General features: G+C 44.8%; 1 protein-coding gene across 1 annotated transcript in view; it reads right to left on the reverse strand.

Moving 5' to 3' along the window:
• TMEM131 (transmembrane protein 131) overlaps positions 1–23,325 on the reverse strand; it is a 117,421-nt gene extending 94,096 nt beyond the window's left edge. Inside the window, exon 1 of the mRNA XM_056861747.1 lies at positions 23,178–23,325. Coding sequence (XP_056717725.1) covers positions 23,178–23,325 — 148 coding nt within the window. The remainder of the gene's footprint in view (positions 1–23,177) is intronic.
• Between the last annotated feature and the right edge of the window lie 890 nt (positions 23,326–24,215).

Genomic DNA, 24,215 nt, shown 5'->3' on the forward strand with positions numbered 1-24,215 from the left:
ACCAGTGCCACTAGTAAGGAAAACAAAACATGCAAGTATTGTGGCTCACTTTGGATCCAGGAAAACTGGTAGCAATTTGCTGTGGCAAATAAAGGCTACATTTATACCCCTAAATGTAGCTGGAGAGTATGTCTTACAGCCACTAGCAATGTCTGGGAATGGCTGGTAATTGAACACATGAAGCTGCCTTATAGTGAATCAGACTCTCGGTCCATCAAAATCAATATTGTCTACTCACTGGCAGTGGCTCTCCAGGGTCTAAGACAGAGAAAGCTCTTTCCCATCACCTACTTGCCTCGTCCCTTTAACTGGAGATGCCAGGGATTGAACCAGGGACCTTCTGCATGCCAAGCAGATGCTCTACTACTGAGCCACAGCCCCTCCCCATCTAGAGCGGCTCCTCTCACCTCTCCCAAAAGCCACCTCTTTGTCACCTGCTCCCCTTTCCTTCCCCTCCTCTGTTCCCACCTCCTGACCTCCCAACACACCCCTTAGGGTTGCCAGTGCCAAAGGCTTGATTGCTCGAGATTGGATTAGGAGGGTGCAGAAAAATAGAGCCAGGATGCAAGGCTATCAGAAATGTCTAGATACTTGAGATTTAAGTACCCAAGCATTGAGTTACAGAATTGGACATTGAGATAGGATCTGAAAAGGTGAGTCATGAGATAGGATCTGAAAAGGTGAGTCAGAGTAGCTTGGCTGGCTACAGGATGAGATTAGGAGTCCATCTGAATGGAGTTGATGAGATCTGGCAGGGTCTGTGCCCTCTACTGCAGGAGGACTATAGAAATGCTAAATGCTTGTCCATTGACTCTTTGTTTGCACTTTACCTCCAGTGTCTTCTTGGGGAAAGCAGAGTAAAACAAGTCTGGACTTAGCCCAGCCAGCTTTCTGCAGCATTAACAAAAACAAGATATAGGCCAGGAGATGTCTTTTGTCTCTGGCTATAGAGCAGTGTTCCATCCTTGCACACTACCTCCAGTCATGAACACCTTGCTGGGTATACCAGGGTAGCCTAGGGCCTATTAGCATACCATAGCAATTAAAGATAGAAGCCAGACATCTTGTGGTAGTAAAACCTGTACATTAAGTGGTGTATTAAAAATACTTTTAAATACTTTTCAATCTGCTTCAGATTTCACTGAGTGAATTTCAAGTTCTATAACCATGAGAGGAGTAGAAAGATATCCTGTTTCCATACTATAAACCTATCCCCAACATAATGTTCATTTCTTTTAAACTAAAGATCCTTAGTTATTACATGAGCTGGAAGGCTTTCCTGGATCTAGCACCTCATGCAAGTGACTGACAGACGATTTACCCATCATCCACGCCCCTCTTCACTGAGCAGACTGGGTTTTGAGGGTGTCAGTAGAGCTGCTAGTATCCATGGCAGACATACCACTCAAATCTCCTCCCTTTCTGGGCATAACAGATTTGAAATGGAAGATGTGTAACTCTAACCAAAAGCATTTGTGAGCAGTCAGATAGGACAAACCATCTGCCTGCAAAGGAACTGATCCCAGACAGGACTGCAAGCAGTCAAGATACTATCACAACAAAATGGCAGGGTGGGAGGGGTCGTGGCTCAGTGGTAAGAGCATCTGCTTGGCATGCAGAAGGTCCCAGGTTCAATCCCCAGCATCTCCAGTTAAAGGGACGAGGCAGGTAGGTGATATGAAAGACACCTGACTGAGACCCTGGAGAGCCGCTGCCAGTCTGAGTAGACAATACTGACTTTGATGGACCAAGGTCTGATTCAGTATAAGGCAGCTTCATGTGTGTATCACTAGATCAAGTTCAACAATTTTGTGGAATAAATAAAACTAAGATATATTAAGCGGATCCGGAATAAATGTACAATTAATTTACTGTTTCGAATATTATTATCTTCCTTAGTGGGACAAACAAACAGTTATTCTGAATAATGCTTTTCATAGGGTAGAGTAGGGGACAATGGAGATGTTTATGGAACCAAGGAGGCGGTGGCCCAAAAAACCTTGGGAACCACTGATTAAGACGTTCCCTAATCTAGGTTTATGTTAGTTTGTCAGTTGTGGCAACCTCAAGCTCCGTGGGTGGGCACATCCCACAAGCACTACCAGGCCTCTCCTGTGTAGACACAAAAGGAAATGCACCAACAACTCTTGTTTCTAAGTTTTATAAATTGTGAATTTATTATCTTGCCTTACAAACAAGTATTTTTCATGGTCTTTATTTGAATTTGTTATCTAGATACTCATGGCTCAATTACTTTTTTAAGAACATCAGTTCATCTACTTTCTCACAGTGAAGACTGATACCAAGAGTTGATTTTGCCCCTCTGTACTTGCTCTGTATTCATTCAGTACATTTTTCACCCACTCTTGGTGAAGCCACTTTTTCTGGCTTTGCTGCATTTCCCCCTCAAACCTGCATTGGTATTGTCTTTCCTATAAGATCAGAGTGAGGGTGGGTTTGCAAAAAGTGTGAACCAGAAGGTGCCGATTTTCACACACCTCCCTGCCCGCATCTTGATTTCCTCTTTCATTTCCCTTCATGTCTGCCATTCCCTCCCCCCTTCTTTTGTTAACAGCAGTAGGTATACCCCAATAGCAACATTACAGTGGTAAATCTACCACATTAAAAGAACAGTACTTTGGTGGTGTGGGTGTGGCAGACATAGATGTAAACTGGGGGGGGGCTGAGGGGCTCAAGCCCCCCTGAATTTGACCAGGGGGGCTGATCCCCCGGGGCCACCTGTGCCCACATGAGGGGCTCAGTTACAATGGCAGCTGAAGCACACTCCTGTCCTACCTTCCTGTTGTATCATATTACAATTTCTATTATTCTTTAGGGCTTTGTTCCTGTTTGCTAGGATGTATTTGTGTGTTTATTAAGAATTTATACACTGCCTTAAAAGAACTGTTCCTATGGCCCAAACAAAGGATCTTGCCACTGAACTCTGCAGGTTTGTCATCCACAACTACTGCGGACACCGCATGACTCCACAGCATGCCAACATTTTCATGGTGGATCTAGAACAGCATTTTCTGAACTCCTACCCACTGGCACCTCTCCTTTACTTGAGTCTCGACTCATGGCAAAGAAGACCTCAAAAGATTTCACCAGGCTTTCAACAATTTCCTTCCCACCATCAATCTAACTACGAATTTCTCTGAACAAGAAATAAGCTTCCTGGACACCACAGTACTGATACACGAGGGACACACAAGCACCACATTATACTGGAAACTGACAGATCAGCAAACATATCTTCATGCCTCCAGGTACCACTCCAACCATATCAAACAGTCTATGGCCAAGCCCTATGCTATAATCACAGCAGCTCCTACCCCTCAATCAGAGACACTCACTTTAAGGAGCTACAGCGAGCACTTTTGTGACTACAATATCCTGCTGATATAGTAAAAAAGATTATTGGAAAGGCCAGAATGATACCCAGGCTTGCCACAAGACAAACCCAAAGAAAATGTCAATAGAACACTTCTGGTGGTCACATACAGCTCAAAACTCAAACTAGTCCAACATATTATGAATGACCTACAACCACTGCTGGATTTTGACACTTCCCTCTTCAGAGAAGAGAGCTTCTAATGTGAAGCAAAAGCCAGGCCAACAGTACCAAGATACTTGGAAAAGAACCTATGAATGGGTCTCTTATGATGTGTTTTATGTATGGCAGTGGTGGTGTTTTATGTATGGATTGTGTGCAATAATTTAAAATCTTAGGAGATTTTATATATCTTTCCCCCTTTTTTATTCATTTGACCCTTTGCTATTATAACTTTTGACTATTAGCGGGCTGTATTGTTGGTATATAGTCATTACTGTACTCTGCCCTGTCATTAGTTTAGGTGTAGAACATTCATATCATCCATCCCAAACCAAATGCTTCTCAAGAGTCAACTTTCTCTACATCAGTTTAAAGGCTACTCTGCAACCCTTTAGATTTTTTTTTATTTCAAGTGCCTAGCAGTCTAGACCTATTTTGGTTCAAGTGGCGCCCATCTCTTTTACCCAGGCTTGGCTTCTTCCAGCCTGTTCCCCAGACTTAAATCTAAATCCTTCTTTCTAATCATCTGATCCACGCAAGGTCTGTTCCACTGTAACTTTGCAGTTCTGGCTGCAAACAACAGGTGTTGTCACTGAAAATGCTATACTGCATGTGGTGGTGGAAAAGGCTGTTTAAGTCACAGCGCCTCTTATGTGTACCAGGACTAATATATCAGGCATCTAATAAGTGCCTGGGAGGGAAGGCAACATGGTATAGCCCAATCTTGTCAGATCACAGAAGCTAAGCAGGGAGACCACCAAGGAACACCAGAGTTGCTATGCAGAGGAAGGCACTGGCAAACCAACTCTGTTAGTCTTTTGCCTTGAAAACCCCATAAGGGGTCACCATAAGTCGGCTGCGACTTGACGGCACTTGACACACACACATAATAAGCACCCAACATCTGCAAGCTTCACATCAGGAAGGCAAACCATCTGGTAGTTAACATGCAAAACTCATCTCTCTATGGTTACTATGATCAGATCTAGTACAAGGACTCCCACTCCTAAAAGTATCTTTGCTGTTAAGACTGTACAGATGCATCCTTAGAATGTTTCTATGGGATTATTTTCTACTTCTCCAGCATGATGCCCGCCAGCCCCACAAGACAATGCTGAAACAGCTATCATTCGAAGTGTGAGACCAGTTTATAATAGCTTTGAAAAAGTCAGCTTCTTCAGATCAGACAACTTAATCTGAAGAGAACAGCTGCCAGACAGTCATAGGCAACACACTGCGCAAAACACCGGATAGTCCCCACTTCTTGTTGGCTCCCTACAGCCTTAATATTAATGATCTCTTTAAAAACTGGTTTCTTGCTGGTAAGGTTAAGAAAGTTGGCTTCTTATTTTAGTGGGTTGAAGCCAGGCTGACAGTCAGGTGTATGAGCTTGAACTCTTGTCACTCCCCTGACCTCCTCTCCCAGAAGGCACAGGCTTGGACCCCATAATAAAATTCTGTTCACAGAACAGAGACGTTTCTTGATTTCCCCATCCCACTGCAGACCCCAACTCCCACCTTGTGCTGTTCCTGAGGGTTCTCTGTCCCCAAGGAGCAGTATTTCAAGTGGCATTTGGAAGGGGGCAAGGAAACCCCACTGAAATGCAAGGAACACCTTCTGTTAGCTGAGATTTACTGCATATGCAAGCCACACTCTTGTATTGCCTTACAAGCATGCTCTACAACTGGAGTGCTCACAGATAAGCTCTAACTGCATACCCAGAGCTACTCTATGTTGGGGTAGGAAGATCACAATCTCCTGGTAGACCCCAATCTGGGTGACAGAAGATCTCCTAATGCCCGATTGAGAAACCATAGAAAGTCTCCAACTGAAACATCTTTCAGGACCAGCGTAGAAACCTCCCCCTGCCCATGCTGAATTCCAGAAAGATTTCCCTATTGTAAGAATGGACCCTATGGCAACCTGCCTGGCTGGCCACTCTACAAATGATCCTCTGTGATGCAGGCATAAAAAAAGAATACCAACACACATGCTGTTAAAAAGTTGCAAATAAATGTTTACTACTCAGCCTTTGTGCTTGTCACCTGTGAGATAGTAGTATTAATTGGCTGCCTGTGACCAGGTCTTCGCATAGCATTTTAGGGTTTGATGTTTGATGTCTTGCTGCATAGTAACTCAGATGCGAATTTGTACTTGCAGATTACTTTGTGTATGTACACATGATGCAACAAGTAATTGTGATTAACTCCATCCCACGAAAGGAGCCTTTTTGAAATTGGCTCTGGCTGGTTAGACGCTGTAATTCTGGTATAAAGAAGATCTCTCAGTGCTGAAGTCTGTCCAGCCCTGCTCTACAGTGCCTCTATGTCAATGTACTGTTGTAGCTAACATTCAATGAGTGGCTACCCCTTTGGGGTTGTTGTTTTTTAATGGAGGGAGGTGATACTTCATAATCCTACAATACCTGTTCAGAAATCTGGCCTACTCTGCTGCATTTAAATTTAGAATTTGGCTCGGAGTCAAATGAGAACTAAATCTTAATGTAAAATCTGAACTATTTGACACCTTTAGAACTTGAAGGTATTCAACCTGCATATCTTACCCCTAAGAACATAGCTCCCTCTACACTGAGGTCTGACAATGTGGCTTTTAAAATTAACCTTTCAGCTGCCTATTAGGCTTGATTTAAATTTTATAAGATGCTGAAAGACCAAAATCCTACAATTAGAAACTATTTTTTAATCATTCATCTACTATTAACTTAAATTTCAACCTCTTTTTAAATGCTACACAAGGGGAAGTGGTCATCATCAAGAGTCCAGTTCCATTCTAGCATCTGCTAAAGTACATAATGCCCAACATAGGATCATGCTCTTTCAACAAGTAATATCTTAAAAAGTGCAACTGGTGTTCTCTAGTCTATTCTATTCTATATATCTAATAGTGAAATGTGCCTTCTGTCTGTGGATACTTAAATCCGCAGACAGGGGCACACTCACCCCAAAGAGATATTTCTTCAAACTTGGGGTACTCCAAGGGGCTTCCCCTGATTTTTAAAAAAGTGTCTGCATATGTGCAGACAATGCTCTTACCTTTGAAGTGATGGCGCCACAGGGATCCCTGCTGGGGCCAGGCGAGCAAGGCTCATTCATGGGTGGGTGAGCAAGGGCCTCCCCCAACGTACACAGGCTCGCTCTTGCTGGCTCACCCAAAGCTGCCCTGGGTGGGTGGGCGAGCAGGCAAGCAAGCCCCCCCTCCCATTTCTGGCTTACCAGAAGCTGTTGCAAGTGGGTGGCCGAGTGACAGGCGAGGCCTCCCCCAGCTCACCTGAAGGCTCTCTGAGCCAGCCAGCCAGCGAGCTAGGGAGGCCTTCCTCCCCTCCCAAATCTCACTAGCTCACCTGAAGCAGCTCAAGGTGGGTGGGTGAAGCCTCCCCCCTCCATAGCCCTGCTCTTTTTTGCTAAATGTAAGAGGTTGGGGGGGGGGAATAGGATAACCCCCAAGTTTTGCAGGGCCCCACTTTGTTCTGTTCTTAGATTCCACTCCATCAAGGGAAAGAGAAGCGTCATCATTATGTATTTTTTATGGAATTTGGAAGGTAATCAAATTTTAGACTGACTATGACAGTAAATCATTTGTTGCTGTTTTGTTGAAATTATATCTCACTGTTTGTTGTTGAATTGTGAGCCGCTCTCAGCCCCGCTTTGATAGGGGGAGGGTGGGATAGAAATATTATGAATAAAATTTAAAAAACTTTCTAAATAGGTTACCCTTGATTTGGCTTGCAACTGGATAGGATCTTACATGGCACATAAAATGGCACTTAGCTGGGGTCAAATTCTTACATTACCTTATTATCACAGTGCTGATGTGGCTGATCAAAGAGCAAGGGACTAATGGGAAGTTCATGAAGGGAACACCCATTCTTTGTCTTCAAAAGCTAATTTGAACAGCAGTCTTAAAATGCCACCTAGATACCTGGAGGGTTTCAAATATGGGAGCAATTTGAACCATTAATCTCAGTGAGTAAAATTCAACTACCCTTAAACCTGTTCATTGATTTTGGAGGTGGAGTTCACTGTAGTGAACCCAATACATAATATGGAGGTAGGAGGTTACAGGGAGATAAAGCAAAACTTCATGCAACTGTCGGTACGAAATTGATGTGTTCAAGTTGGACAATGCCAGAAATAAGTTGTTCGGTTCATGCTGAGAACCTGTAAATCACTGATCTAGTTTGAACAGCGAACAACTGCTTAACAGTTGATTTGCTTCCAGCTAAATGCTCACCTGTGTCCTATGAAAATCCCTCAGCCCAAGACCAGTGGCTGTAGTTTTTCTTTCCATGCTGCTTCTAGTATCGGAGTCCCCAACCTAGTTGAACTTGCAGGCACTTTTGGAATATTGAAGTATAGCAAGCACCGCCAACATAAAATGGGGTTTTTCCCCCACAAAAACACTGGGAGGTTCTTAGCCAAGTGCCCTATGTTGAACACAGATATTTTCAAATAGGTGTCCTTTGCAGGTCCAGAAATGATGCCTCCTGCTCCAATGATGTACAGGAAAGGCATTTTGCTTTAGGGAAGCGTTACACTGGGAAAACAGCAGGTGAGCACCAGAATAAACATTGGAGGTATTACATAAGGGGAAACGGCTCCTACCTCTGCTAAACAGCACACCGGCTTGCTGTAATCTGGTTAGTCTTTTACAACATTAGTTTAATGTACATGGAAGATGCCGAATACTGTACATGCACTTTCTAGTTGCCATGTCTTCACAATTAATTTTCTTCTTAACCCTTGCTTCTCAAGTTGATTAATGACTTCAGTCTTATCAAATGACTTCACAATATAAACTGTGAAGAGCAAGAAAAAAAATTGTTTTTGCTAAAAAAAGGATTGACCAATAAATCCATTTCCACCCAAAAAATGAATTAGTGGAGAGACTAGTCAGAAGCTCCATTATTTTCTTTAATCAAGGACTGATAAAGCACACGCCAGTAGCAGATGGCAGACTGCAAGTTCAAACTAGCTAAGAGCAACTTGCTGAATTGTTAAGAGCAACAGAGCAGAGTAAGGCAGAACCGCCCTCCTGATCCAGGGCAAGTGAATTCTGACTCAGGCCAACATATACAAGTAACAATTCAGCAATTCTATTTGAAGACAGAAGTACACAAAACATCCCCACATTTAGTAAGTCAGTGGCAAAACAGAGATGAAGAACCTGTCTTTTTACATCAGTTTTCTCTTTATAAAACGACAAGATAAAGTGCTAGTATGTGCGAATACAAGAATCATACTGAAACACAAGTAATTGCTGTGATCAGAACTAAAATAGATTCCAAAGATGGCTATACCAACAGCAGGGGGGAACTGCACGCCACCATTACCCAATCAATAACCAGATTCCATTAATACTAACAACTTCAGCACTCTCCTTCAATGCCGCAATACTGATTTAAAAAAACTCACCACACAAAACCACAAATGGAGTTCTTAGTACATGAGTGTTCTGACACGTAAAAAACATTACCACAACTTAAGGTCTCAGATAAAATCACATCCAAACACCAAGTAGGAAAAATGTTTTGCATTAAAGCCATGAAAAAGTTAGGCCACCCCTAATTTCATTTCAAAATGAAGCCATAAATGTTATGTTTATATTTATAGCTCAGCAACTTCCTATCGTTCTAGATATGCACAAAATAAGCCAGCTTTTTCAAAACAAATCGAAATGCAGCTATTTGCCATGACCCCAATTAACTGCACATATCCATGTTTCCACTTTGTCTTGCGTTTAATAATACAAATTTTACATCATCCAGGAAATCCCTTTGAGAGCAGAATTTTTGTTGTCCTGCACTGTGACACTTGAGGGTTTTTTGTTTGTTTCAAATGAGAGCTCCTGGAAAAAGTCTTACTTACCAATCCTAATGTGCAAAGTACTGAGGTTCAAATCAAGAAATACTAATAATGTTCTCTATAGGCAGCCAGTTAAAAGCACTCATGTATTTTCAAATAAAATTTTGTTTACAATGAGTGAGAGACAAAGTGCCTATGCTGCAAAAACACGGGTGGGGGGGAGAGAGTAATTTCCACCAGTTCCAAGTACAGCCTCATATACTGCACCTACCCATTTAGGGAGATTTTTTTCAGGGAATGTAGGGGGCTGCAGCAGGAAAGTTCTGGTCCACAAGATGCACAGAGTTCACAAACATTTGGATCCACCCTAATATTTACGAATCGTATTTTTGTTAAGCTCTCCAAGCACTTAACAGAATGAAACTGAACAGTTACACCACCTCAACTGTATTGCTTTCACTACCTTTCTCTCCTGCTGTCTTTGTCAACAAGAGATTAGGCCTCACCAGGCAGATGGTATCAGCACCTTCCTGCCCTGCTAATTTCCAGTGGCTGTCAGAAGCTCTCCCCAGCCTTCTTGCTGCCTTGCTCAGGTCCACAGAATAGCCACCAGACTTGTATTGCCAAGCACCATATGGTACATGGTTAGGGTCCAAGGCAAAGGTGGCACTTTTCATGATACAGTAGAACCCAAGTCAAAGAGACCATGGTCTAATTTCTTTGACCTATAACACTGCTCTCCTACATCATTCTGGTTAAGTTACTGGAAGCAAACCATTGGTCTCACAGCATCCTAGTTTCAGAACTTTCTAGGGAGTGTTTCATCAAGCCTCACACTGTCCTGCTTCAGAAAAATATCTCTGTCAACCGGTCATCAGACTCCATTGGGAGTCCAATAGCCTCCACTCAAAACAGGCAGGCTGTCTATTGCAGGAAGAAAAAGGAGCACAGCAAGACAGGCCTCTGACTTGCTGGCTGCCCACTCCCCCCCCCCACAAACACACACAGCAAGTTGCACGGCAGCTCTTCCTGCCTTAGAGATTACAAATAAAGCCTTCAGCTTTCCCCACCAGGGAACCAGTCTTTTGGGTGGGAGGGGAAAATAAAGCCAAAAATGAGTGTGCCACTATTCTCAATCCCCCCAGACCACTTTCTGCTATACTGACATCAGCTGCAAGCAAGGCATTATATTGACATCAGCTGTAAGCAAGGCATTTTGGGGTTATGACAGACAGCCAGAATGGATCAAGCAAATAGTGCCCACCGTCCTACAGAATGAGAGCCTTCCCCACGTCAAAGAATGAACAATGTGATTGGGGGAAAACACGATGCACAGAAGTGTCACATGCGGTGCAAAGACAGGCAAAGCGTTATGGTTGGTCAAGTTGCCAGTCAGAATATGCGCCTGCTGAGTCATTCCCGCCCCTTGCTGCCCCTCCCGCACCCCGGAGAAAAACAGACATTTAAAAATAGCACAGTGAAATGGAAAGTGTGCAGCTATAGCCATCACAGTGCTATCGGGGGGGGGGGGACACACCAGAAGTGGCTTAATTGGTTCAGAATGAGAAGAAATTTCATTTGGATTAATTACCTTTCTGAGACTTATAAACAACGGTTGTTTTGCTCAGAGTCTGGTTAGCATCTGAATGCACATCCTGCCACCAATCCTGCCATGAGATCTCCTGTGTGGAACTCTATATACATCTGTTCACCTGGCACCTTCTCTGATACCCCACTCCTAAGGGGGAGGGCTGAGCCGGTGGCTGGAGGCAGAGCCGCCATGCCACCTCCAAAGGAGGATTCTGCCTCTCCCCCAAGTTAAAAATGTTGCCTTTACCCTTGAGCCCCGAGGAACTACTCCATAGGGTTTCACAGGGATACACTACCTAAAAAGGTGGTGTACATCGAGGTGAGGGCAAAGGGGGCGTTCCCAGCCTGAAAGGACTTAGGAAGCCGCCTAAAGGTGGCTCCTCCCCTGGACCACCCCAGGAATGCCCCCTGGGAAACAGTGCACAGAAGTGCACCATCAGGATGCCGGTGGGAGACTGAGCCGGCATCCCAGGGCAGCATGAAGAGGGCAGTGTTAGAGGCCTGACACCAGTATCCATGCCAGTCTTGCCAGCGCAAGGGGCACGGTTGCCAGTGCAGGGCCCAGCACTCCTCCTAAGGACTTTCAACCCTCAAGGACAGGAATGTGCTATGGGGTTAGATGCCAATTCTTCTTTTCCCCATTTTGATTTTCTTCTCCTTTATTCTCTTGACCAATCATGTCAGTAGTCTTGTGGTTTTATTCCACTTTGTTGTGTGGGTTCTCCTAGTTATACAGAAAGCCATCTCAAGAATCACTAGGTAGCAAAGTTTTTTTTTTTAACATTGTAGAGGAATACTCCTTTGTAGAGGAATAGTGCAAAGGTACACATTAGCCAGTATGCCTTCCCCTTTAGCACATGTGAAGGCTTGCATGTTTGTATTCTGTGACTGAACACTTTCTGCCTGCAACTGAGGGACACAACTATAAATGTGTTTTAACATTTCAGGAGCAACAATTAATCACAAGTTGCAAGGCCAAACAATAAGGAAAGGTGGTACACAATGCCATTTATAATGAAGGTTCCTTTCTCCCATCCCTGGTCAACACACTTATTTCAGATTCATTTGAATTAATCTTCAGTCAGCCTCCCCGCCTTCAATCCACCAATTCAGGATCTCAACCAAAAACCTTACCCAGTGGAGCAAGATAAGAATCTGAAACAATGTGGTATTCCACAGGAAATGGGAGACTATTTATCACAATTAACTACAAGGAACAGACAACTCTTCAACAAGAGATCTAGGAGGTTTCACAATTATAACAGCTTACTTCTAATCAGCCATACCAAAGGCAGCTTGAAGATTGGCATATTATTAAAAGGTAAAGGTCTCCTGTGCGAGCACAAGGTCATTCTTGACCCATGGGATGACGTCACATCCCGACGTTTTCTAGGCAGACTTTGTTTACGGGGTGCCTTCCCCAGTCATCTTCCCTTTACCCCCAGCAAGCTGGGTACTCATTTTACCAACCTCGGAAGGATGGAAGGCTGAGTCAACCTTGAGCTGGCTACCTGAAACCAACTTCCGTTGGGACCGAACTCAAGTCGTGAGCAAAGCTTTGGACTGCAGTACTGCAGTTTACCACTCTGTGCCATGGGGCTCCTGGCATATTATTACTCTCCTCAATTCAAAGGGAAGTCCAACCAAACCTGCATATTTAACACACAAGCTAAGAAGCAGACCAGTAGGCATTAATAAAGCAGACGGCAACCATGTACATCACTGATGGTAAAGCAATCGTCAAAAAAGGAAGGGGGCAGAGTCTGCACATATTACATATTAAATATTTACATATTTAAAGCTGCTCTCAATGTCATCCTAAGTGGGAACGTTTACAGCCTGGACAAGAACAAACCCAGATCTTTTAAGCAGCCTTTCAACTGCCACAGAGGACAGTTTCCAAGCAGCTGGTCACACAGCATGCCCTACACCAGTGATGCTTGCTCTGTGCTCATGAGCCACATGTGGCTCTTTAATAATCCCCTGCAGCTCTTCTGAGCAGAGTGATAACTACCAATACATTTCCCAGCTCCTGCCCCATGTTATAGGAAAGTGGACTTTCAGTTTGGAGATGGCTTCTGCACTGAACAGGTCACTGTTAGAGAGACTGGATAACGGACAACAGGTACAGGTGGGAGTGGCCAGAAGGGGCCTGTTGTCTCTCCTAAAGGAGGGCAACTTGTGCACAGTTGAGGCTGCCTTTCTTTACTTGCCCTTGTCTGAATGCTCCTGTTGGGAATTGCCCTCCATCAGCACAGCCAGGGACAATCACCTGTGGGGCCAGTCAGGCAAGGATGAACAGGCAAGAAGGCATCCTCATCAGTCCACTTGCTTTCCACCCAGCAGCTTGCTTGCCTACTGCCCAAACTAATGGTACCCCAGGAAAAGGGTAGTGAGGCCAGTGGCCTCAAGCCTGCTTACCTCCCCATCAGCCTTCCTCCATGCCTGATGGATGCAGTGGGACCAGACAGAGGGTGGCAAGGCCAGGCACCTCACCACTGGTCTATGCCTGGAAGCGGAGCCCAGTTCCTGACCAAACCAGCAGCAGTATCCTCACCAGCCTGGCTGCCTCCTGGGCCAGGCAAATAGGCTTAGGAAAGGCAGCATTCCAGGCCACTGGCCCACCATGATTCTCTCTGGGGATGATAACAGCCAAATAATCGATCCTATGATGGGGATGGAAGTAAAGCCGCCACCCCACCCCCCATACAACAACACCTTTCTCCACATCCTCTGTGCTTTGATCCCACAACCCAGGCAGCTGCCTGGATGTTAGCAAGCTGATAGTAGAGAAAACAGAGTAAATCCCCTCATAAACTTTGCAACCCCCTTCCCATGAAAACAAGTTGGACAGTGTGAGAGAGATAATTCTCCTTTCTCCACAGACAACTTGCCCTTCAGGCTCCTGGGCCATCTCACACTGTCTCATGCTGGAAACAGAGCAAAATGGCAAGAAAGCGAAGCAAAGGGTGAGCAGACGTCACTGCTGTAGGTGCCTGATCAGATGTCCACTGGCTGGCACAGAGCAGGCTCCAGCAATTAGGATTGCCAACTGGTTTGGAGAAAACTAACCTGTCTCTTTAACTGAGGCGTCTTAGGAGTTTGACCTGCAGCAAATTCCAGGTAATGTGCTTTACTGCCACATGACATTAAAAACTTCAACTGTCTTTCCACATATTACATATCTACTAAAAAGATGTTTTTCTCCGGGCCAGTTGGCAACTCTGTCGCCTTTTACTTCCCTCATTGCCTTCTCAAGAACAGCAATGTAGACTTGGAGCCTCCCTTCAGAACACTTTTGCAGTGGGAAGACTCCGCTCCATGAGGATTATGAATAAAATTGTGGAGCTTTAGGGGGGTTGTGTTTAAAGCTGGGTCAGCAAACACAACTGAATGAAGTGTCTCAGGACAGTCATGTATCTCACTGAAAACTAGGTCAGTGGTCGGCAAACCGCGGCTCCCGAGCCGCATACGGATCTTCGGGCCCTTGAGTGCGGCTCTGGAAAGCGCCCTCCTCTTCCTCCTCCCCCCCTTTCCCTCCGCTTCCAGCGTGGCCGGGTTTTGCACGCGGCGCTCGAGGGCCAGCGGTGCCAAGGCGGGCGGCGGCACCCAATCAGCGGGCGGGATTTTTCACGCTGGTTTTGGCTGGCGGAGGAGGCTGAGGCGCTGAGGACGGGCGGACGGCATGCCGGCCGGGGAGGGAAGGAAGGAAGGAGCACAGGCAGCGGCGAGGAGGAGGTCGGGGCCCGGGGGGGAAGCCATGTTTGATTCATGCACATTTTCCCCATCCAGATTCTCAAAACTCTGCATGGGGGGTTATTGGCCATTTATGAATGGGAGGTTTTGCCTTGGATTTGCCACTCAAATGCACATTTTCCCCATCCAGATTCTCAAAACTCTGCATGGGGGCTTATTGGCCATTTATGAATGGGAGGTTTTGCCTTGGATTTGCCACTCAGATGCACATTTTCCCCATCCAGATTCTCAAAACTCTGCATGGGGGCTTATTGGCCATTTATGAATGGGAGGTTTTGCCTTGGATTTGCCACTCAGATGCACATTTTCCCCATCCAGATTCTCAAAACTCTGCATGTGGGGGTTATTGGCCATTTATGAATGGGAGGTTTTGCCTTGGATTTGCCACTCAGATGCACATCTTGGCTCAACAAATCCCAGGCACCAAGTTGCCATAACAGTGAGAGGCTTTATTAGGGCTCCTAGTATTTTCAGCAACAATTTTAGTGTAGAATCTCTTAGCGATTCTCAGTGGATGTACAAAGGGTTAGATCCAATCAGTTTGTACACTGATGAAAAAGGAAATCAACCTCTTGGACCACCAAAAAAGCCAAGTTTGGCATCATGGAACCTGTATGGGCAAAAGCCATGTAAAACAGGGGTTCTAATAACAAGGGGAATTGGCCAAGATTTAACAAAAAACATGACTGGACCAAGCCCAAAGTTTGGCTATCGTCAAAATGTGATGTTGTTATTTTTGTCAGACATGCATGAAGTTGTTGTCATTGCTTGTTTATATATAAACATGACAACATTCAGTGGTAGTGGATGAATTTATTTCTTAACTAGTTACCTGCTATACTGGTTCCAACATTCGATTAAATGCAGCTTATTAAAGTAATAATGGAATTATGAGAAACCAGAGAAGTTCGGCCAAGGCCAACCTTGTGGAAATGACAACCAGAGGTACTATTACATTTATGTCCTAAAACACTTCTGTCATAGCTTTAATATAATTACAAGAGACTAAAGAGTTTGGGATTAGCTTTAGTTGTAGCAGTGATTTTAAAAAATGGTTATCAATAAATGAAACCCTGAAGGTTAAAAAGAATCTACTTCTAAATTTCTTGGCTGGCTCCTATAGCCAAAGAAAATTTGTCAGGCCCTGTCCTAATGACCTCTTCCATCTACTACAGTATTTTCTTTCAAGCATTGTAGATATGAATTTGCCAGTTTTCACAAATGTCACAGAGCCCAGATTCACACATATAACTCCCAAGAAATTTTACTTCTCAATGATGCATAGGAACGTACAATAACTAACAGTTTAACGAATCTTTCAGAAGCCCGAGTTTTGATACAGAGTAGTTAGATAACCAGATACCCATGCAATACAATGGGACACACAGCCGCTCTCAGTTGCAGGGGTAATATTCAGAATATAAAAATGGCCCAAAATCCACCATCCACATGGAGACTAGTTTCAAATAGCAATCATGTTCTCACAGCACCTCACTTAGAGCACATGGGGGGGGGGAGGCAAAGCTCCATAGGAGCCGGCATGACTCCACTCCGGTGTAAGTGCCCATTTAACCCAGGATAACGGGCCCTTACGCCATACTGGGTGGTACACATGCCAGTGTCTGGGCAACCTGGTGCACCACAGGCCTCCGCCACTAACGCACCAGGACCCAAATCCTGGAAGTGGCAGGCTGCGCCAGCGTCAGGGCATTCCAAGGGGCGGAGTTTATGTTAGTCAGCTTCCTAGCCCCTTTTGTCCTGGGAATGCCCCCTTGAGCAGCAGCGGGGCTGTGCCACCTTTTGATGATGTCACTTTTGGTGGCACAGCCTTGCTATTCGCCATGGGGCATTTCCCCCTTTTTTTCGTTTTTACTTTTTTCCCTCTGCAATGTCCAGGAAGCCTCTGAAAAGGTGGCGTGGCTGCCTGGCCGCCGCTGATCAATCCACCCTCTCAGGAATGGGCAGCCCATTCAATCCTAGTCAGTAAAAGCCACTTGTATGTTTAGAATGATCATTTCAATGGCTTGCATACAGCTGAACACTTCCACAGGTGGAAATTTTTCCACCCCTTGAACGTGGGTTTTTTGCCTCCCCGCAGCAGCACCCCCTCAGTGCTTTACCTACACTAATTTTCTTTCCAACAGCAATATATTAGCATATGAAGGGACAGACAAGGTGGAACTTTAATTCTTTTCACAGGTGCAACTTGGTATGCTCATGAATATCTCATGTCATACAGTGGGGTGATCTTTCAGTAAACATATCACTATAAAAGTAGATCATATGAATTTTTCAGTTGTCTACCAGCATTATTTAAACATGGCTTAACGTTATTTAACCATAAGTGTTCAGCACACATATGCAGAGGAGAGAGTATAGTCATACATAAGAAGTTGTATAAGGAGTCTGGAAGCTTTACGCTTTTCATATATTAATGTTTCTACTGCCCTCTGCTGCCACTATGAGATTTCAATAGCTGCTAAAAATTAGCCTTGGATATTTGCCAGCCAACTCAGACAAGCCCCTCAACAGAACACAGTCATTTGCACAGAAGCCAGGAGCTGGCTAGAAGTCTTCATAAGAAACATGGTATTCCATAAAGAAGCAGATGACAATATAGAACACAACAAGAATCACTCAATAAATGGTTTGCAGTCTCTTTTGGAGATCTTTCAATGAGTAATATATTTTTTGAGAAGCATCTAACCTGGAGTACCTTGGCTACGCTGGAGAAATTAGGGTAGGGAAAGTTTAGATATACTTTCCCACAGTAGCATATTTCTAGGAGTTCAAAGATATCAATGAGATACTTTTCTGTGTTGTGTTAAGTGTAAGTTGTAAAAGTTACTTACTGGTCAATTTCTTTCTCCAACACTGTTTTTGTGGCACAGCACAGACACACAGAGTGCCTTTCTACAGGTTTAACCACCATTTTCAGATAGTGGGGAAGAGAGGAAAAGAAGAATGGCAATAGGCTAGAACAGTGGTTCCCAAACTTTTTGGGCCACCACCCCTTTGGTTCCACAAACTCAACCCCAGCACCCCCTACCCTATCCTATAAAAAGTATTCAAAATAGGAGTTTGCATGACGCACTAAAGATAATAACAATAAAAATTCAAAACAGTAACAATTAATTGCACATCTATTCAAAATCAAATTAAAACTTTTTAGTTGAAATTTATTCAACAAAACTGATGAACTTGATTCAGTGGTACCATCTCTTCAGTCTGGAAAAAAATTCTGATAGTTTCCACCAAATTTGCCAGCATGGTGCTACAGCGCGATCGATTGTAAATTAATGAACAACACAGTTGAAGGGGCCCACCTCTAGCGCCCCCCTGCTGCCCTCTTGCCTCTTAGTGCCCCCCAGGGGTAATCCCACCGCCCCCTAGGGGGTGCTACTGCCCACTTTGGGAACCACTGGGCTAGAAGGATAAATAAAATAGTTTTCAGAAGCACTGCATCTTTGTCCCTTGGCAGTGAATATTCCTGGGTACAGCTCCCTTATATAGAATTTGAGAACGAAGACAATGGCTGCAGTTTTTCAAAGTTAACTTTTTTCTTTTGTGAAGATATAGTAGGAGCTTTAAAGTGCAGCAAGATTCAGCACATACTGTAGGAAATACATACTGCAGGAAATGTCATTGAAATTACTGCATTTGTGAAGTTACTGTTGCAGCAGTAATGAATCAGGTTCATAGGAACCACAACAAACTACTGCAAGAAGTAAAGCTTTGCAAATATGTACTGCAAAGGTGGTCACCCACCCCATTTCAAGCCAGTTGCTTGACTTCCTCAATTGTGTACAAGAGGAAGAAGTGCAATTTTTGAGCCTCACCAAGTTTCCTTGGCTGGTCTCATTTTCTTTCATGTGGGTCACTGTAAGTCAGCTGCAACTTTACTGCACTTCACACACACACTGAAAACAGAAAGTGTTGCATTTATTCACCTTGGAGGACAGGAATGGGGCGTGAGAAGAGAAAGCACTATGGTTACCGGTGGGAGTGCCATGAGTAAACAGGATGGAGGAAGAGTTGTGTACTTGCCACTTGGCAGCTTGCCTGGGGGCAAATGCTGTTCCCTGCAGACAGCCAGGCAAGTGGCAAGCTGCCAGTCTGAAATATGAATAGGCATTTACACTGCAAACCCAGCAAAACTTTCAGCTAACAAGGCACTGCACACAGAGAACGTCTGTGGGCACTTGCTTCTCAAAATCCACAGGGCTCTACAGGCCCAACTTATATACAAATGTTGAGACCAAGAGAGTCACTGTAAAAGTGAAAGAAATTAAATCATGATAGTTTTAAAGGGCACATGAAGAGAGCAGGTGAGAGTGCAATCAAGGCACTTTGAAGAGTCTCAGAATCTCCAATACTGAAGAGCATTTTCAGAATATCACCACAAATACGTTTGACCAAACGACAGCATACAGCCAGCCTGCAGTTCCAGGCCACATGAGATTCTCACAATATTTGATGCAGAGTTCAGCAAAAGGCCTAGACTCTCATTTCAACTTTCTTGTAAATGGAAAGTAAAATGTCTAAACATTACTCAAGTATAATTATCACCTCATCTATGAGCCAACAACAGTTACATTCAGGTTGGCATTCTAAAACATGAAAACTGACACACACAGTAAAATTTAGCTACTTTTTAATTAGATAGAATAGGACAAAAAATAAAGTTTGAGCATTGTTCAGAGTAAGGGATTTTTCACCAGAACTAGTTGACAGCAGCATGAGTTCAATTAATCCACTACTTTGGTGCAAACTTTCATTTTGACATCTTTACGAATACAGTGACAGCTCTAACAAAAAGTTCAATCTTCTCAGATAGTATAAATCTGAACACTTGATCAGATCGTAGGCTACGGCTCTCCACAGCAAGAAATCCAAATTCTCAGCTTTCCGCTCCCCTCTCTCGCATGTGTGCAGATCTAAACTATACTTCAAAAAATTGATAAAATTGGAACCCTATCCATTTCCTAGCAGCTCATACTTGAAACATCTAACAACCAAAATCCTATCATAGGTAGTTCCTACATAAGCACTGACAACAGACTGAAGGGGGCAAACTGTCAAGACACAAGTACAAAGGAGGCTGTGAGAAAACCAGACGGCAACACACAAGCATTCGTTGGGAGGAACTTTTACCACAACTCACACAACCACAACCACCACCTCCTCCTCCATGGGCACTAAAAAGGGAGAGGCAAAACTGGAAGGGAGGTAGCTGTCAGAAGGCTGAGCATGCTTGTAGGGCAAGTATCCAGTGAAGCCATGGGGTGCCACAGGTCAGAAGTTTAATAAGAGCTGCATGGCAAGCATGCACACATGTGCAGAGAACCTAAGATCTTTTGCCTAAATAAATGGCCTATCCTTAGAGAGAAAGACACTGGGAAGGCAGCAAGTAAGTGTAAGCCTTGCTCATACAGTTTCTATTTTTTAAAGGACTTTAACCACATTAAGTATAGAGAGCAATCACCTCCCTTACTTACAGAAAACAAAACAATTTCAACCAGCCAGTCGTGTTGATAATTGTTACAGAATGAGTGCAGATGTTAATCTTTGTAAGTCATGAAAGTCTGCCAGTGACACTGCAAGACTTAGTGCTGACCTTGCAAGTTTTAGGCTAAACATGAAGGCACAATTTGACAGGATGAAGCAGCAAGATTACAACATAAGTAGTGTCTATGCACACAAACCATTGAAGGGATTATACCAATTCGCCACCAACACTATGGACTGCATAACTGGGAAACAAAAAATGTCAGCACATTGTGACTTTTTTATTTTGCTGGTCAATGCAGACTGATCCAAGACAAAAATGTGAACTAAAAGTAAGGAGATGGGTTTTCAGAGAACCTACTGCTATCATATAATGTCATTTTAAATGCCTAGTATTAATGTTGTCTTTATAAAGTTACTAACACTGTTGCAAGTGAGGTGCTAAATACCTATGGATCCTCTTCACATCTATCTAGCAATGTATTTGACATACCAGTAGTCCTTCTGCTATAATTCTCCTTCAGTGGCCAAAATTCCTAGCTTAAAAGCACTTCTCTGCTGCCCTTTACAGTGCATTGGTTATCATCTGCCGAAAGCCCATCACTAACATTTGCTTGGTCTTGGAAGTGCTGCAAAAGGGCAGACAAAGCCCCAAACCAGTTCCCAAAATTAAAATTGTATTGATAGGCTTGAATTTCCCAGTGTGCTTCAATAGCCACCAGCATAGGAAGTACAAAATTTCTACAGTCAAGCGGAGAAGCCTTAGTTTATATGTATTTCCACATGTAAAGTTTTCCAGAGGTTCCTCCAAAGCATTTCTCATTACAGGCATATAGAGACATCACCCCCCCCCCAAATTAAACATAGCACTCTGGATTTCTTTTAATATACCCTGATGTTCAGAAGAATCAACAAGAAAGAAAGCAACAGGTAACGTTGCTGAGGCATACATAGTTTGTAGGGGGCACGAGATAGATATTTGAGATAAGAGGCACTTTAACAAGAAAGCCAAATCCAGCCTTGGCCATGGATGGCTGTTCCTGACCGGGTGAGGGAGTAGTGTCCCATTTTTGACTCCAGCGTTTTAAAAAGACAAAGCGGTTAAAAACAGCATCTCTACCTCACTATCGAATACATTTGGGGTGAGTAGGGACAAAGTAGCAGCGCTTCAGCAGTTACTTCCGTGGCCAGCCACGAAGCAAGGGGGGTGGAGAGAGAAGGAAAGAGAGCCAGGCCCCGAAATGACAGGTCCCAAGGCGGGTGGAGCAAGGCAGTGAGTTGGCAGCCCGGCGGAGAGGGAACAAGATGGATCCAGAGTGGTGGGGAAGAGAGGGAAGGGGCAGAAAAAGAAAGAAGAAAGGAAGGGCAGGAGGTACCCGGGAAGCTCTAGAGCATGCTTGTCCAAACTAGGACGGCTATGAACACGGCCCAACACAAAATTGTAAACTTACTTAAAACATTATGAGTCAGCTATCATTAGTGTTAGTGCATTTTATGCGTGGCCCAAGACAATTCTTCTTTGTGGCCCAGGGAAGCCAAAAGATTGGACACCCCTGCTCTAGAGAGAACCCAGAGAAGGAAAGAGAAGAGGGGAGGTCACAGAGCTTCGGAAGAGACGGGGAAAGAATCAGGAACTTCATATGTGAATGCAGAAAGTGGATGGAGGGCAGAAGCGGCCCGTATCATGTAGCCAAGGCAAGCACTCGTGGGGAGAGAGACACCAGGAAAAAGATTCAGCCCCAAAGGGGAGAGAAGAAAAAGAGGCACTACCTAAACAACCAGGGGAGAAGGGCTGAGCGAGGCTAAAGGAAGGGAACTGCATCTGCCCACCCGTGTGTGAGTGTGTGTAAAGTGCCTTTAAGTTGCAGCTGACTTACGGCGACCCCTTTTTGGGGGTTTTCATGGCAAGAGACTAACATAGGTGGTTTGCCAGTGCCTTCCTCTGCACAGCAACCCTGGTATTCCTTGGTCTCCCATCCAAATACTAACCAGGGCCGACCCTGCTTAGCTTCCGAGATCTGATGAGATCAGGCATTTAAACGCCCGTGAAAATGAGAACAGAAACTGGGTGGACGAGGGGGGGGGTGTCAGTCACAGTAGAAGAGAGGATGGAGATCAATGGCTCTCAACCTTTTTTTGCTCCGTTCCCCCCCTTTCCCCATTGTTGGTTGAAATGAGAATTGGGAAGTCGGTTGTGTGGTTGGAGGAGCGGTTTACTGAGATAAGTGGGTTCTAGGATATGTACTGTCACTGTGTATATTGGTCTTCAAAAGGCAAGGCAGGGCAGATCACGGAAGGTTAGAGGGGGAATGGTACTGGAGGGTAGGAACAAAGTCACAGCGGTTCAGAACATAACCCCCCCTTCCCAAAATAGCCTAATTAAAAAAAAAAACCTAACTCAAAAAAAAACCCCTACAATTTTACAGATAGTACATAATCTACAGGACTTTGCTGAACAGTGGATAATCCCCCCTTCCCAAAATAGCCTAATTAAAAAAAAATGCTAAACTCAAAAAAAAAAAAATACAACCCTACAATTTTACAGGTAGTACATAATCTACAGGACTTTGCTGAACAGTGGATAATCCCCCCTTCCCAAAATAGCCTAATTAAAAAAAAAAAGCTAAACTAAAAAAAAAAAACAAAAAAAACAAAAACAACCCTACAATTTTACAGGTAGTACATAATCTACAGGACTTTGCTGAACAGTGGATAATCCCCCCTTCCCAAAATAGCCTAATTAAAAAAAAATGCTAAACTCAAAAAAAAAACAAAACAAAAACAACCCTACAATTTTACACGTAGTACATAATCTACAGGACATCGCCCTTTGCTGAACAGTGGTCCCAATTCCCCCCCTTGTTGACAACCCCCTGCTCTGGATAGTGAGCTGGGTGTGTGAGAAGAGCTGCCCCATTCCCCCCCCCCCCCACGCCTCCCTTACCTTCTTTCTCGGCCCGGGCCGCGTTCAGGACCAGCGCGATGAGCAGTCGCAGCGCCGCCCCGAGCCAAGGGCTCTCCGCCTCAGGGAGGAGACGAGACCCGGAGGAACGAGGAGACGCTTCCCGCTTCTGCGCCGCCGTTGCCGCCATCGCGCCGCCCCCCTCCCGAGAGAGCCGCGAGGATCCCGTCGCCGCCTGCGAGGGCCCCGCTCGGCCCGAAGCGGTTCTCTGGCCGCGCCGCGTCGCCCCTCCCCCCCCGTCGGGGCGCGTGCTGGCGCCGGCCGCGGCGGTAGGTCGAGCGCTCGGCGCGCGCGCACCACGCACCGCCCCCTCGCAAAGGACGCCGGGAGCGCGGGAGGGGGAGGGAAGGGCCGGCGACTCTCCTCCTCCCCAGCCAAGATAGAACAGCGAGTGGAAACGCCGCCATCTTTGGTAAGGGCAAAGAGGGCGCTTTGTATTTTTTGTTTGTTTGTTTGTTTTAAATACAAGAAGCCTTTATTTCTGTGGGCTGAAGCGTCCCGAGTTCGATCATCCCGCTCTCTTCCCAATCACTTTTTCAGGCGGTTCGCCAGATTTGGGCGGGCTGGGCCTTTTTTCCCAACCGGGTCGGCCAGGCGTTCAGAGAGGCCCGGCTTTTTAAACGGGGCGACGCTCTAGCCCGCTATGTCAACAAGCTCTTCGGCCGCTCTGTCCCACGAACTCGTTTTTCTCTAGTAGATAAGGGCAAGAGTCCAGCAGCACCTTAAAGACTAGCAAGAATATTTCCTGGCAGGGTGTGAGCTTTCGTGAGCCACAGCTCACTTCTTCAGATACAGCTAGAATGTGAATCCATCTGTCTTTAAGTATAGTATAGAAATATAGTATATAAGTACGCTCCTATACTTAAAGACAAATGTAGAAAAGGGCAAGAGTCCAGTAGCACCTTAAAAGACTAACAAAAATATTTCCTGGCAGGGTGTGAGCTTTCGTGAGCCACAGCTCACTTCTTCAGATACAGCTAGAATGTGAATCCATCTGTCCTTAAGCAGAGGAGAGTGAGC

This window comes from Euleptes europaea, chromosome 16, assembly GCF_029931775.1.
Source record: "Euleptes europaea isolate rEulEur1 chromosome 16, rEulEur1.hap1, whole genome shotgun sequence".
Classification (NCBI taxonomy): domain Eukaryota; kingdom Metazoa; phylum Chordata; class Lepidosauria; order Squamata; family Sphaerodactylidae; genus Euleptes; species Euleptes europaea.